This window comes from Chinchilla lanigera, unplaced genomic scaffold (assembly GCF_000276665.1).
Source record: "Chinchilla lanigera isolate Chin_1 unplaced genomic scaffold, ChiLan1.0 scaffold00053, whole genome shotgun sequence".
NCBI lineage: Eukaryota > Metazoa > Chordata > Mammalia > Rodentia > Chinchillidae > Chinchilla > Chinchilla lanigera.
The window spans coordinates 4,959,818-4,975,400 of record NW_004955454.1 but is presented as its reverse complement, the minus strand read 5'-3'; the positions used below and the strand labels follow the sequence as shown (position 1 = coordinate 4,975,400).

The 15,583-nt window shown below is 46.6% G+C and overlaps 1 protein-coding gene across 14 annotated transcripts in view; it reads right to left on the bottom strand.

The window, feature by feature from the left end:
- Nucleotides 1–15,583, bottom strand: part of Cacna1c (calcium channel, voltage-dependent, L type, alpha 1C subunit) — a 625,400-nt gene that overhangs the window by 223,646 nt on the left and 386,171 nt on the right. For all 14 annotated transcript variants that reach the window (XM_013520119.1, XM_013520128.1, XM_013520127.1 and 11 more), the window contains exon 5: nucleotides 8,585–8,724. In XM_013520119.1, the coding sequence (XP_013375573.1) occupies nucleotides 8,585–8,724 (140 nt within the window). The remainder of the gene's footprint in view (nucleotides 1–8,584; nucleotides 8,725–15,583) is intronic.

Sequence of the window (15,583 nt, the reverse complement as noted above, 5' to 3'; positions counted from 1 at the left end):
GGTCTAGAATTAATGACTAAATAGAAATTCTCAGGTTACTTCTGTTCTCTATCATAGAGGCACAGAATGTTGATGCTCAGAGGAATTTTAAGGCTTATATAAATTAGAGTTTGCTGGAAGAACAGAACCAATAGAAAATATATGTGTAAGCATGCAAGGAGATTTACTTGGGAGGTCTACAGGATCAGAGGCAGGAGAGCCTGTATTGGCTGTCTGTGGGATCAGAGGCAGAAGAGTCCACAATGCATGGTGGGGAGCCTGATGATCCAAAAGCTGCTCAGTTAAAAAGGATGGAAGCCACAGAACCATAGGGATCAAGGATGCAGCACCAGCCCAAGGTTAGATGGGTAGAATCCTATTACAGAGTTGCTAGTGTAAGTCTACATTGGCAGGGTGAAGAAATGAGAGACTGATGCCCACAGGGGATGTTGAAGACTGCAGCTCTTCTAAAACAAGGACACTTCCTTCTTCTTTCCCCTTTTATCCTGTCCAGGCTACAAAGCTTATTGATTGGTGCAACTCACATTGGGGGGGGTTTTTCCCCCTCAGTTTCCTGGCCTATATGTCATTCATCCACAGATGCACCTAGAATGATTCTTTGTTAATTTAGGCATTTCTTCATCATTCAAGGTGACCAATCTTGATTAATGGTTCCAGGGCTAATGCAGTTTAGCCTTATCCTTTCACAGATAAGGAAACTGAAAGTCAGAGGCCAAAGGACAAAGTCACATATCTGGCCAGATGTTAGATCCTGGGTCTCTTCCCTTGCAGGAATGGAATGCCCCCCTGCCCCACATTTCATCATAATTCTCAAGGTGGTGACAGTACCATTTCTCACCAGCACCAGAAAAGTCACAACCCCTTAGAACACAAAAAACCAACTACCCATCTGTGTATTGTCCTTAATCTCTAATGCCAGGTGGGGTACCCCATACCCACTGTGACTCCTCTTTATGGGAAAAATCATGCTCTCTTTAGCAAGAGACCCAACTGTTCCATTGAGCTTTTCCCACTGGGAGACAGTCTGCACCAGTCACCATGTTTAGCTTTGAGGAGGCACTTGGGAATGCACTTTCCTGTCTGTACATTAGAGGTAATGTCCCTGACTTAGCGCCGGCTAGTCAGCCAATCAAGCTCTTGGAGTCTGAAAGCATTGCCCCGATGCTTTACATTGCTTTTAGTCAGTGGTAGCCCTAACATTGATCGCCACCTACATTTTATTCTCAAATCAAAAAGGGAATTCTCATCACTGGAGGAATCTGTGCATGTTAGTAAGTGATTCCTGAGATGAGGCTGTGTGATAGGATTCATTCTGTGTCATGTTATTTTTTTACCGTGTTGTATCCAGAGCGCCAAATAATAGAGATTTTCTCAGTTGAGTCACACATACTGTTATTGATTTACCTTTCAGTAAAGCGCCATGACAGCAGAGACCGGAACTTGTGAAATGTGCTCTTGTAAATTAACCTACTTTGCTGCCTGTGGGTTGTCTTTGCTTTTTTCACTCCCTGATGTGGGGGATTTCACAATCTCTAATCTCCATCAAGAGGTAAATGTAAAAGAGCTTTTGTGCCTAGAAGGCCTTTACAGGGGAAAGCTCATCCCTGTCCGTGGCATACTCATTGTTAACCTCACTTTATATATAAGAGAAACTGAGGCAGAGAAGTAAGCAGGGAAGCAGGCCCGAAGGGGGCAGCACAGCTAAAACTATGGTTTCATCCTGGACTTTGAGCCTAGGAGTCATGTTTCAGGGGTGCCTGGAAGAAAGAGGCACAAGAACATCCAATCAGAGGACAGAGGAGGCCCAGGGAGGATCCATGTGCAGTGACAGATCAGGAATCACTGTCAGGTGAGGTGGGGAAGGGTGAGAATCAGTTTGCAGTGGCTGCAAACATGGAAGGAACGGGGAGGCTCTGGGGTTTGGGAAGGTGGGACCCTATTCTAAATCTTGTTTTGACAGGCAAGCCATGCTGACTTGGGACTAGCAGGCCAGTGAGATGCACTCATTGGTTTTCCTTGCTGAAGCCAATTCCTGTGTTCTCAGGAACATAGCCTGTGGGTTGCCCCAGGCAACAAGCTGGGCCGAGGCTACCACATTCCCTGTGCTTGCTTCCTTCCTAGTGTGTACACACCAATATGTGCCAGGATTCTGTGAACTCCAAGACCACAAAACAGGGGAGCTACCGTATTCTTGTAGAGTCATTGCTTCAGATAGTACAAGAACCCAGTTCCACCTGCCGCTGGCAGGTAGCTTTATGATTTCAGGTAGACCATCAAACCTGCTGGCTGCAGTGCTCCTGTCTGTGCAATGGACACTTGGTCAGACTTGATGCTTATAGTCATTTCCAGCTCAAATATTCAGAGTCAGGAACAGGGCCACAAGAACAGCACTGGGAACATTGTATTTTGGAAGAGGTGGTACAGAAGGTGGCCTGGAAGATGCTGCAGAAAGTTGGGCCATGAGACTAGGGAGCTTCTGGTTATCTGAGAAATAGTGGCCCTTAGCACATTCCCACGTCCTTGTAGGAAGCTTTGCACTTTTGTTTAAGACCCTCTGGCATATAAGGAAACTTTTAGGGCAAAAGGGAAAAAAAGCAGAATAGAAAATAAGTAATGGTGGAGAGGGTGCAGTCAGTGGAACAAGGTGGGTGAGCAGAGGGCAGCAAGCAGTATGCCCTGCAGCAAGGTGGGCTGGTGTGCAGGGAATGACATACGGGAGGAGGAGGGAGGGGAGAGACTGCCTAAACCCTTCAAGTTACAGACACAGGACAGAGGTGCCAAGGGTGAACTGCCCTGCCTGAGGCCACCTGGCTAACCTCTGGATTCTGGGTCCTCTGCCTGCTACCTGGGTTCTAATGTACCACAGCACTGGGCTAGCACTTTAGGGATTATATCACATTGATGAGGATTCAGGAAGCCCAGGAAAATGGCGACACAGGTGGGTCTTCATGTTTCAGTCTTCTCCAAAGTATGTCATTTTAGGGACTGACTGACTCCTATATGACTTGGAGAACCTGCCCTAGGCCGACTTTCCTGCATCAAACCTGGAATGGTGCCATGTTTTTAAATACAAGTGAGGGTATCCGGCTGTTTGCCAGGACCACACCCAGGCCAAGCCCTCCACCTATCTGGCACAGAGCAGGTGCACCCTTGGGTCATGAAATCTTTGCCTGGGAGAATAACAGTGTTTGTAAATCCACCAAGGCTTCAGTTATGAAAAGCAAATTCTAGGCAGGATGACATAACTGCCCCTGAAGCTTAAATGTGTGAAAACACTCAGGAAAGTTGTTTTTAGTAGCTCTAATATGCCCCTGGTGGGTGTGATTAACCAGCAGTGTTTGCTAATCAGCACGGCCAGTTTCACAGTCATGAATCCCCAGGAGGGAAGAACCCATTAGAGGAGGAAAACTGCATCTCGGGATGAGTGTGGTTCACCTGGGGACTTGGACATGCAGGTGAGTTTTTAACTGCTGCAGCAAGCATCTTTAAGTGAAGGATTCTATGTGAGTCAGTTTTCCATCACTGTGACAAAATACCTGAGATAATCAACGGGGAGGAGGGAAGACTTGTTTTGGCTTACAGTTTTGAGGCTTCAGTCCATGGTTGCTGAGCCCCCACTGTTTCTGGACATGTGGTGCAGTAGAGGATCATGGTGCAAGTGTGTGATGGTTGTCTCATGGTAGCAAGATGAGAGAGAGGAAGAGGCAGGTGTCCTAACATTGCCTTCAAGGGCATAGCCCGAAGGACTTAACTCCTTCCTACCAAGCCTCACCTCCTAAAGGTTCTACCACCTTCCCAAACACAGTTGGCTGGATGCCATGTCTTCAACACACGGGTCTTTGAGGAACACTCCAGATCCAAACCACAACAGATTCATTCTATGTACAACAGTGAAAAAGGACTGTTGGGTGTCAGCCAGCATAGGATCATCTGGCAGAGCACTCTGCAGAACACAGGGTGCCCCATCTGTGGCCTCTGGAATGGAGATTGCAGGGCCTGGGAGAGCAGTAGTCTGCCTGGGCCTGGCTCTGACCACAGCTATGCTACCAGCAAGCTGAGTCCAGGGTTGGTTCATGATCTATTGTCAACTCTGACACCGTTGTAGATTTCCAAGCCTTTTAGCCATCTCTCTGAAGTGCAGTCTTTTGGTTTCCAGTGCACAGGGAACAGAATGCGCTGCTTAGAGCACCGCCTACTGATGTGACATCGGGCACCCGTTTCTGTCTGTTCCCAGCTCACCATTCTTGCCCAGTTCTCACTACTTCCTTCTCAGTGGTGGGATTGATCCATGCGCATGCCAGCCAGTGCTGGCCCAGACAGGGTCCCTAAATGTACTTTCATCTCTACCTTGCTCCTTCTCCATAACCCTCACGGCTCACAATCCACCCTTCCTTCTTCATAATACTTTTCCAGACCATCACAGCCCTGGTAAACTCTTCCCTAGAATCCATCTCATTTTACACACCATGCAAATCAAAAAATCATCCAGGAACCTCTCTGCTATTTCTTGATCTCCAGTTATTTAACTCTTGAATATTTTTTTGTTTTTTAAGCTGTACATCTTCTTTCTCTTGATGATAACTTTGTTCTATATTTCTACAAATATCCACTGTAATTCACCTGGACACTCACTAGGAGCCATTTAGCTCAGGGGCAAAAGCGCCTGCCTGGAAAGCGCAAGGTCGTGAGTTCGGTTCCCGGTACCGGAAAAAAAACAAAAAAACAAAAAAACAAAACAAAACAAAAAACAAAACAAAAAAAAAAAAAAACAAGGAGCCAGGCCTGTGTTAAGTGCTGTGCTGCATTAACTAATTTTATCTTTTCAACAGATAAGATCGGTTATCTGGGATCGGTTCTATTGTTATTCTTACTTTACAGATGAGGAAACTAAGGCACAGAGAGGCTTAGTAAATTCTCCAAGGTCACAGAGTGAGTGAGTGACAGAGTCAGGCAATCTGACTTAAAAGCACTGCGTCTCAAGTCCTTCCTGCAGATTCCTATGGAATCTACTTTATGGTGTTGGCGGACTGATTAGTGTGGATTTATCTCTGGGAAATATTGCTAATGTGAACAAGGACAATAAGGAGAGGCCGACCCCGCCCCACACACGATGCTCCTTCTCACTTTTGCTTCTATTCTGTGTGATGCCAGAAATAACACTTGCAACTTTCATCCTGAGAGAGCTAGTATTAAAATTTTCACGTTTTAGAGAAAACGTATCCTAAGAAAGGTCCTTAGTGCACACATGCATCCTGACAGATGGGCAGAGTGGTCGGTGCACCTCTAGTCTGATGCCCAGCTCAGACCTCGGCCTCAATAGATACGCATGCTGAGTGGAGGGTAAATGAAGCTGGCCTTGCATGGAAGTAGCTTGTCAAATAGATCACAAATTTGGGCTGCTCAGGCTTTGTTGAAGATCTCATAAATTTAAAAGATGCTGTCTCACCTCCATCTGCCTGCTCCCTTTATTCGGTTCTCCCTTTCAAGTTTCTCTCCAGGAGGACATATGGGTTATGCAGAAAGGAGGAAGTGACCCCTTGCTTATTGTTCCACAAACAAATATACTCCTCGCGTATACATTGCAAATATTGAAACACAAGTCTCTATATTTATTGTTCACGTTCATTGTGTAATGTTTATGTTCCATATGGCTTATCCTTTGGTGCAATATGCATGCTTCACAACACTTCTGCTGTGGGAGGGTGGCTGCCTCACCAGCAGAGGGACTGGTTTCCTCTATCACAGAAGAGTGTCTGTGAAGCAAAATGACCAAATCCTTCCAAGGAGGCTTAACTCTTCCTGACCACCACGATTCAGTTCCATCATTACAGACCTGCAGGTGGAGACAAGGCCTCTTCTTCAAGAAGTTGCCTCTGTTGTGGATTCCTAGATATTCTGTCTAATCTAATTCTCCTTTATAATGCACTGCAGCAGGAGTGGCTCTCAATATATGCATGTTTAATGAAGAGCTTCTGTGCTATAGTAATTGTTGTAACTGTTTCTGCTGATGATAATCTCAATTTTTTTGTGGCCACCTGCACTATTTGTTCTCAGTTACCTATTTATACTTCTCTGTAAGCAGTGTATACAACTGTCCCTAGTAGCCATGGGAGGTGGGTTCCAGGCCCTCTGCAGATACCAACGTCCCAGGATGCTTAGTTGCCTTATAAATATGGTAGAATATTTGCACACAATCTATAAATATCCTCCCATGTCTTTTCTGGATTAGTTATGATTCAAACTACAATGTAAATGCTGTATAAATAGCTGTTACACAGTACTGTTTAGGGGATACCAGGGTGAAATGTCTGTACATGTTCAGTACAGACTCATTTTGAAAAAATATATTTTCAATCCACTAGTGGTTGACTCTGTGGATATACTTATAGAAAGCTGGCTGTACTTTGTCCTATTATCTTTGACACTGGCTGCATGATTTTTTCTGGCCAATGGGACACAAGCAGATGTGATGTTAGTCACATGCAAGCATAATCCTGGAACTGTTTGTGTAATATAGATATGTAACTCCTTTTGTGAGGATCTGCCCCTGCCATGAGGACAAGGCCAGCATGGTGGCTGCTTCTACAACCTAGCTGGTCCATCCTGGAGCCCTGTGGAGCCCAGAGAGCCACACTGACCAACCTCCTCATGTGCCATGAACCAGGTATACATGAGTCTGATTGTAAGTCACTGAGCATTAGGGATTGTTTGTTCTGCAGCAAAAGCTGACTGACGCACTCTTTTATTACACTGTCAAGCTCCTCAAGTGTAAGGATGGCATTTATCTTTAAAATATGTCATAAATTGAACACAGTGCTGTAAAATCCAGGCTCCTGATAAGTATTTTCATACCAGGGTAAGATTTATTATGTCCATGGCAGCTTTGTTAGCTGAAGCTTTGGATTAATTCATAGTTTCGAGCACTGACACATTGGCTGTGCCACTGTAAGCGTCTTAGAATTAGGTTCAGGGATCTCACCCTCTCTTCTTATCCCCCTAATGTCAGTCTGTTGGGTTATGGCTGAATTGTTTAGGCTTCACAAAAGTGGAACTGCGTGTTGGTCATTATATGTACTGTTCCTGATCCTGAGCTCCCTCAAACGGTTGGGGCCAAGGAGAGGAAGCCTGCTTTATGTGTTGTGTGGCTCAGCTCTGTGCTGCTTTTGAGCTTGAAAGCATCCACCATCTTTGCCCAGACGGTCCCACTGCAAAGAAAACAATTAACTTCGCTTTTACTTGGTAAATTCTCTATATTGTCTAGAAACCAACCTAATCATTGCGCAGAAATCAGAGACACTATAAGGCACAATTCTAAGCTTTAAGGGGCCCTTCACATAACTGAAGAGAGTTGATATATGTGTGAAAATATAACAGGAGGATACACAGCTTTTAATTATTTAAAAGAGGTGGTCTAATATGGTAGGCAAAAACTGGGACTAGAAGTTGGGAGGCTTGGCTCTAGTCCTAGCTCTGCTGCTGGTTAATTAAGCCTCAGGAAGACCTTTCCACTGTGCTGTGCAGGCAGAGAAAGAGACCAACAGGTTGATATAGGGTTCCCCATGTCCATGCGGCTTTATGACTCTAAGAGATATCACTGAGCCGCATAAACGTGACCAGCAGCTCAGTGCATGGCACAGGCAGCAAGGGCACTGTGTTCAGAGGGCCTGTTTGTTTTCCTGTCCCTTGCTCCCATCTCCAAGCTGGTCTGCTTCCACCCCAGGCTCCCGTGTCTCCCGTGTCTGGAGTCATGAATTGATGGTGCTGACCCAAGAAGATAAAACCTCAGTCAACAAGCCCAGAATTTCCCCCAAATACCATGAATGGAAGAAGGATATGAAGGGGGTTCTCCAGGAGCATGTGAGCTGGGATTTGCTAGAGCTGATGCAGGCACCCAAAGCTGCTGTGCTTCTCCCTGTGGGCCATCCACAGTGGGCAGAAGGAGAACTGTTGATGTGGCCGATGGACAATACCTCCCAATGAAGGGACACTATCTCCCTTTACCAGAAAAAGGAAGCCAAGTAGCACCCCATGGGAAAATGAGTTCTTATCATGACAGGTGTGGGTTTTATACAGAGGGCTTCGGATAGATCCCCCATTTGACATGAAAGGAGGACAGGGCTGAGAGAAAAGGCAAGGCAGAACTTTCAGAGCATCCAGTGATGCTTTTATGATGTTCTCTGGAAAAATACAGAAGGTACAGATAATCTTATTGGCTAAAATCCCCTGTGAGCCTCGGGGATTAGCCAGCTCTGATCCCTTGGCTCGTTTGCAGCAAATGTATTTAAATTCCCAGCCCGGGCCTGCAGGCTGCTCAGTTGGCGAGGGGGCTGTTGTCTTTGTGCAGCCTGGTTTCCTCTGGCCGTGTGGCCACTGTGCACTTTGTCCGGGTGTTCCTAAGAGCTGGGGCAGCGTGTGTTTTGATGCACTTGCATGAGAACTTGGTTCTTTAAATCAGAGAGACTCATTTTTAAGAAAACTCTCCATTCGCAGGAAATCAGGTTCCTCTGCAAAGCGCTCTTGGCAGTTTAGCAAAGGGAAGTTGTGACAAAGTAATATTGTACACAGGAATAACAGCATTACTTACTCGGCACTCCAGACACCAGCCGCAGGGGGCGCAGCACGCGGAAAGCCCTCAGCGCTTTCACGTCAAATCCAGCGCCTTTCCCGCCTAGAGCGTTTGCCCCGTCTGCTTTGGTTGCTTGTTCTAAAATTGCACTAAAAAGCCTAGAAAAGAGGGTAAAGAAGAGATGTCAGGCTGGGTTTTGTCGTCCAGCTGGGGCTCCGATCGCTGCATGAAGCCTGAACTAGCAGAGTTTACGGGCACCACAGGGGCGACCCCGGGAGGACCCACGGTGGCTTTAGTTGACAGCCCCTCAGTGGGGGCATCACCCACGTTGAGGGTGTCACTACAGCTCGGAGGGGGCTGGGCAAGGTAAGGGGTGGGCCCTTTGCCATCTGAAAGGCACGAGAACACATCTGGCTTTGGGCAAGTTGGGAGTCCTAGATGCAAGTGTAAAGCAGGGGACTTGTCCTTTTTGGGGTACCCTCTGCTGCCCCCCATGCTCCCTCTCTCATGAATACCAGGCGCCATATATGCTCTCTCCTTGCCTACTCTCTTCCTCCTAATGACTCCCTCTTTTGATTTCTTCCAGGCCACACAAATAATCTCACAGAAGTCTACTTAGCACCGGCATATAACAGCTGCTCTGAAGCTGTGTGCTGGAAGAATAAACGAATGACTGCACGGCTGGATGAAAAAGTTGAAAGTGGGAGCAGAATCACACACTGAAGCACGTGACTGAGATGGAGATCTCAGCTCAGACACTTTCTGTCTGGACCTGCACATTCATTTCTCCAACCAAATGAAGACTTACTATGTGCCAGACCCTGTTCTAGACCCTGGAGCTACAGCAAAATGGGCAAAACTCTTGCCTTCATACACAGGGGAGACAGAAACTGAACCATCAGTAAAGAGATGCTGTATGTTTGGAGAGTGGTGAGTGCTGAGAACAGGAGTGTGCAGGTAAGAGGACGCCTACGGGGTGAGGGTGGTGGGTTTCCTCTTCATGTAAGGCTGGGAATGGAGCTCTGCTCTGGTGACATCTGAGCAGAGACCTAAAGAAAATAAGCGAGAGACCCTGTAGCTGTCTAGGGTGGCTGTTCCAGATGGAGAAGAGTTGGAGCTGGCGCCCAAGGAATGGGCAGAGAGTTAGAGGCTCACCAAGCCACCAGGGTGGCTGGGGCAGAGGAGGTAAAGGGCAGAACGATGCGAGGTGAAGTCAGAGAGGAAAGGGAACTCCAGTTTGTTCTTGCTTTCTCTGAGATGCAAACCAGTAGGGATTCTGAGCAGAAGCGTGACATACCTGACTCAAGTCTGAAAAGAGTCACTCTGATGTTGAAGGAGAAAAATATCCGATAGTGGGCAAGGTCAGAAGCAGGCTACTGCAATAGTCCAGGTGGATCTCGTGGGTCTTAGCCCAGGCGCTGGTGATGAAGGCAGTGAGAAAGAGTCAGACACTGGTTTTATTTTAAGATGGAGATGGTGGGTTGGTTGATGGGCTAGTTGTGAAGTGTGAGAAAAGAAAGGTATAAAAGATGGTTCCCAAATTCCACCTGAGCAGCTAGGAAGATGAGCAGTGTTGGATTGGGGACCCAGGCCTTGACTGTGGACCTTTCAGGACTGGAGCTGCTGATTAGGCACCTGAATGGGTATCCTGAGTCTATTATGTTTGGAGGTCACAGGGAAAGTCTAGGCTGGAGTCCAAAACTTGTTAGTTGTACAGATTGTATTTAAGGTTGGGTCATGCAAAATCACTCAGGAAGCTAGCGAAGAGGGTGAAGATATGAGAGGAATGAATATGGGCTCCCCAACACTGACAGGCACAGAGAACAGACACCAACCAAAGAGGTTGATAAGGAGTAACTTACAGGGCTGGAATGATGCTCTGTGCAAAAACTAGTCAGTCAGAAGGCAATGCTTAATTTTGTCCAGTGCTGCAGGTAGCATGGACGGGAAGCTGACCAAGGGACTTAGCAAAACGAACCCCACGGAGACCTAGAAACTTCTGTTTGATGGATTCATAGGGGTAAAAGCTTAATATATTAAAGGGTTAAGACAGAATAGAGGAGCTGTGCATGCCTATAATCCCAGCACTTGGGAGGCTGAGGCAGGAGAATCGTTGCAAGTTCCAGACCAGCCTGGGCTACAAAGTAAGTTCAAGGCCAGCCTGAACTGCACAGCGAGATCCTGTCTCAAAAAGAAAAAACAAACAAACAAACAACACCAACAACAAAAAACAAACAAACAAAAAAACAGAATGGAGGAGAAGCTAGGGACAGTGATCACAGACAGCCCTCTCTAAAAGAAAGACAATGTAAGCCACAAATATGAGCGACATATGCAATTTAACTTTTCTAATAACCACATAAAAAAAGTAAAAACAAACAGGTGAAATTAACTTTGGTAACATATTTTTATCTAACCCAATTTTGGCAAAATAGCATTGTTCTTGTAATAAATTTTTAAAGTGATTAATGAGTTTGTCAACCTTTTTTGTTTAAAGCTTTGGAATATGCGGTGTATTTTGCACTCACAGCATATCTCAGTTCAGATTAGTCACATCTGCAGTGCCAAATGGCCACATGAAGCTAGTGGCTACTGTATGGACGACTCTTTGGGGGAATTTTACTGTGCAAGTGAGCAGAATAATGGGTGTAGAGTCAAGAGAATGTTGGATAACATGGTATATTTGTCGTGAGACAGAAAGTTTAATGGCACACAAGCAAAAGGAAACCACTCCTGGAAGAACTGACATCCTTCAGCAGGCAGGAAGGGGCGACTGCACACTGAGGGTATCGCCTCAGGGGAAGGGGCAGCAGAACGTGGTTCAGATCGGAAGCCACTTTAGAATGTACAGACGGGATTGTGGGCAGAGATGATTGTATTTGTTTTCTCGGCAAAAGAGGCACCAAGGTCATCAGTTAAAAATGTGAAAAAGGCAGAGCGTACTAGAAGTTTGAAGGCAAAGATATGAAACAATCACCTAAGAACGTAGAAAAATGAACGGAGCAAAAGCGTGCCATAAGATAGGCAGGTATTACCAAAGCCTGGCTTGAAATTGGAGCTCACAAGTGTGAAGTGATACTCAGCCTGGCTTTGTATATTTCTCTACCCTTTTTAGTACCAAGTAAGTCTCTGTCTATTTGGGTTTTATTAGGATTGGTGCTCTTCTAGGTGAGCAAATAAACGAAGAGGGGAATAAACAAGCTGAGGAGATACTCCTGTGAGTTGCTCAAGTGATGCAGCGTGACATCTAAGCTGGCTGGAAGGAGGAATGGACATGAGGGCAGAAGAAGAGAGAGAATGTGGTAGGATGCATGCATTGTTGGAATCAGGGTGCAGGAGGGAGGCAGACGGAAAGAGAGGTGGTGTTGGATGAAGAGCAAGAGGTTAGGTCTGAGATTACAGCGAGGGTGTAGGTAATAGTTGCAACAAGGATGTTGGCTATAACCAGGGGAGCAGGCAGCTGAGACAGGGAGGAGGTCAGGATCCCTGGAGAAGACATCAAGGGACCCAAGAAGCTGGTGGGGAGGCGTGATGGCAGAGGGGCAGAGCATTGCAGAGAGTCAAAGTGCAGCCGAGTCCACATCTTCAAGGTATACTGAGGAGGGACTCAAAGGTGTGCACAGCACTGCCATAAGGAGTAGGGACACAAAGAACGAAACCAGAGGGCTTCAGGAATGAGAAGGTACGGGCCCCTCCCCATCTCCACCGGAAGGAGACCTCTGGGAGAGACACTGGCTGCCTCCTCAGAGGCTGCCGGGCGTGAGGAGCTTGACAGAAAGAGAAGAGGAGGACCAGAAACCAAGCTGAGGATTTAGGACAGAGTCGGACCTGATTTGTAAAGAAAGTTTTACTGGAATTCACGCTCTCTTTACATATCACCACTTTCCTGCCACAGCAGCAGACTCTAGCAGTGGGGCACAGACTACATGTCACACAAATCTGAGAGTGGCATCTGGCCCCTTCCAGACGCTATCCGGGGACCCCTGAATTAGTGGCAGTCTGTGGGGAGCAGAGGGCGCAGTATGGCGGGAAGGTTTCAGGAGCTCGGTGGAGATAGGAAAGGGCTTCAAGGCCAGAGCTGCATACCTGGCTTCTGGCGCCTCTAACCCATGTTTTACAGAGCAGCTGCCCTTCTGTGTGTTTTAGGTATTGGACCTCTGAGTAAGGCTTTGTTTGAACATAGTCTAGGTGAGCAAATAAACAAAGAGTCTGGAGTTATAAAGAAGATTTGTGTAGCTTGCATGAAGCTCTGGCTCATTCTGAAAGAGAGACAGAGAGAGAGGGAGAAAGACAGAGCGAGAGGGAGAGAGACAGAGAGAGAGAGAGAGAGAGAGAGAGAGGGAAAGGGGGCACTGGGGCTGTAGCTCAGTGGTAAAGAACTTGCCTAACATATATGAGGTCCTGGGTTCCATCTCCAGCACCACAAAATTTAAATTAAATAAATACATAAATAAATAAAATTTAAAAAAATATGGACAACCTTGGCCAGACAATATCTAACATCGTCCAGCTCTTAGATTCTTTTGCTCAGTCTGTCAATATGATGGTTTCATATGTTAGTTAGATACTTATGCCTCGAATCTGAGTCAGAAGTTGCCAGGATGGAGGGATGGGTTTCTTTCTCTGTGAAGGCAATGTTCTTTCCACTGAAATCTAGATCCCTAAAACCTGAGAAAATTGAGACCAGTTTTGCAAGTTGGTCAAACAGCAGCCCAAATCCAAACCAGATTTTGTTCCCAGTATTTCCTGGAAGAAAGCAGTATGCTTGTTGGAGTACAGGATGTTCACAAAATATTATTTAGGAAAGGGAGCAGAGATTAGATTACTTTCTTCCCTTTTAACCCTTACTGCCAGCTTGAGACTCTTTATGAAGTGTCTGATTTTAATTTTGAACTGGTAGAAAACTCATAAATGGGTGTTAGAGATGCTGTTGGCTTGGAGGCCTGGTGCGTTTCTCCTCGGTCAGACAGTGTCAAGGTGAAACCACTGCTTTGTGCTTCCCGTTCTCCAAGCCCTGGGTTCTGATGGGGACGCTTGGCTGGGATTTCAAGAGAGTTGAGTTTGGCAGTGCTGCAGCAGGTCGTGAAAGCCTTTTTCTTTTCTCTCTCTCTTTCTTTGTTTCTTTCTCTTTTTCCTTTTTTGCAGTACTGGGGATTGAACCCAAGGTCTTCCCTTGAGCACATCCTCAGCCCTATTTATTTTATTTTATTTTTTATTTTGAGACAGGGTCTTGCTAAGTTGCCCAGGCTGAGTTTAAATTTATGATCGTTGTGCCTCAGGCTCCCAGAGTGCTGAGATTAGAGGTGTGCGTCACTGTACCTGGATACATTAGACATTTTAAGAGGCTCAAGAAAGCTCAAGAATCAGAGAGGCAGGGCTGCCATATTTGTAAGGAGAAAGGACACAACAAAAGACTTGGTGACTGGGTAGAGTCTCTTCGGGGATCTACTGAGAGTCTTCGTGTCTTGAGTTGGGGCAGAGGTAGGTGGCTGAGAGGCCTCTGAAGTTCCCTCCACTTCTCCTCAGTGGTCCCATCCACCCAAGACTCTTCTGCTTTGGGAATGAAATGCCTCTTGTCATACACCACCAGCATGGGAATGAAGAGGCGTGTGTGTGTGTGTGTGCGCATGCATGCGCACACGACTGTATCAGGTAGGCAAGCCAGCCTTCTTCCCTTCTGATTTGTGGGAGGCCAGAAAAAGCCATCGTCTAAGTAGCTATGGAGGGTGGTCCAGGAAAGCAGGTCTTTCCCAAAGGACACAGGAAAGCACAGGGATACCCACTCAATATTGTAAAGGGGGGTAAAAAAAAGAGACCCTGCTGGAGAGAGGTGGGGAGCCATACCCTCTGGGGATGGGGGGCTATTTCTCTAGCTAGAGGATGAAATACAGATGGATGGAGAAGCTCTATGTCCCGTTCCTCTGGAGAAGAGAAACTACAGGTTACAGATGGTCATATATAAGAGCAAGAGGAACAAAGCCCAAAGCTGTGAACCACAAGCCTCCCTCCCAGGACTCCTGTTCAAAGGTTCTCAGTTTTCTTGGCTCCTGTTCCAAAGGTTTTCTTGTCTCCACTTCCCACGAGCGGGCAGGGCACATGGAGTCAAACCCAGCTCCTTCCATAAACATGAGAAGAAAATGTAAGTCTCTGCCTAAACAAAACGCATCTTGTGACTCTCCCCATCTCTCCACTGGCCCCAAAGCATCAGTTCTCATCTCTGAGGCTCTATTCTACGCATGCACTGCGGGCTCCCAGGGGACTGAAGCCTTGAGGAAGATGCTGAGCTTAAAGAGGATGTAGGGCCATTTTGAACTGCCCACCCTCAGGACCTCCACTGTGGTTCACTAAGTTCATTCAAGACATTTGTTTAGCCACCCTGTATTTATTCTGGCGTGAACAGAAGCAGTGAAACTTATCACGTCACCTACCCCCCAACCCTGAGTCTCTTGTAGCCAGATTTACACCTAATAACAAATAATCTTAGTGTTCTTCGGGTCACCCAAACATCCCTGATGTTTATCTGGCCGAAGTGTGTCATTTATTAGCCAGGCAACATGAGGACAACACAGGACAAACCCCAACACAGCTCCAAACAACCCTTATGGCCATCCAGATGGCCACAGGCAAGGAAATAACTTGTGAGTGATCTTGATTTGCTCCTGTGTTATTTCCTGCAGTACAGACCAGGCACTCCCACAAGATTTTGAGTGGTAAGAGCCCTGGAGAAATTCACAGTGGCCTGGATCTCTACTGAGATGGCACAGAAGGATTCACCAAAAACAGGTTCCTGGGATAAGAGCCTCCCAACAGTCTATTCCTGACACTGAAGCCTACTGGGACTGGGGAGAAGCAGGGCAGGGGGGCCGCTGGGCTCCAGGTGATACTAGGCTGGCTCAGAGGAGGCAGCCTTTCTTCAAGTAGGAGCTGCTGTAAAGGCGACCTCCTTCTACAGAACCACACACGAGTTGTTGGAACTTCCTCCTCTCCATCTTAATGAATTATATTTCACACAGCACA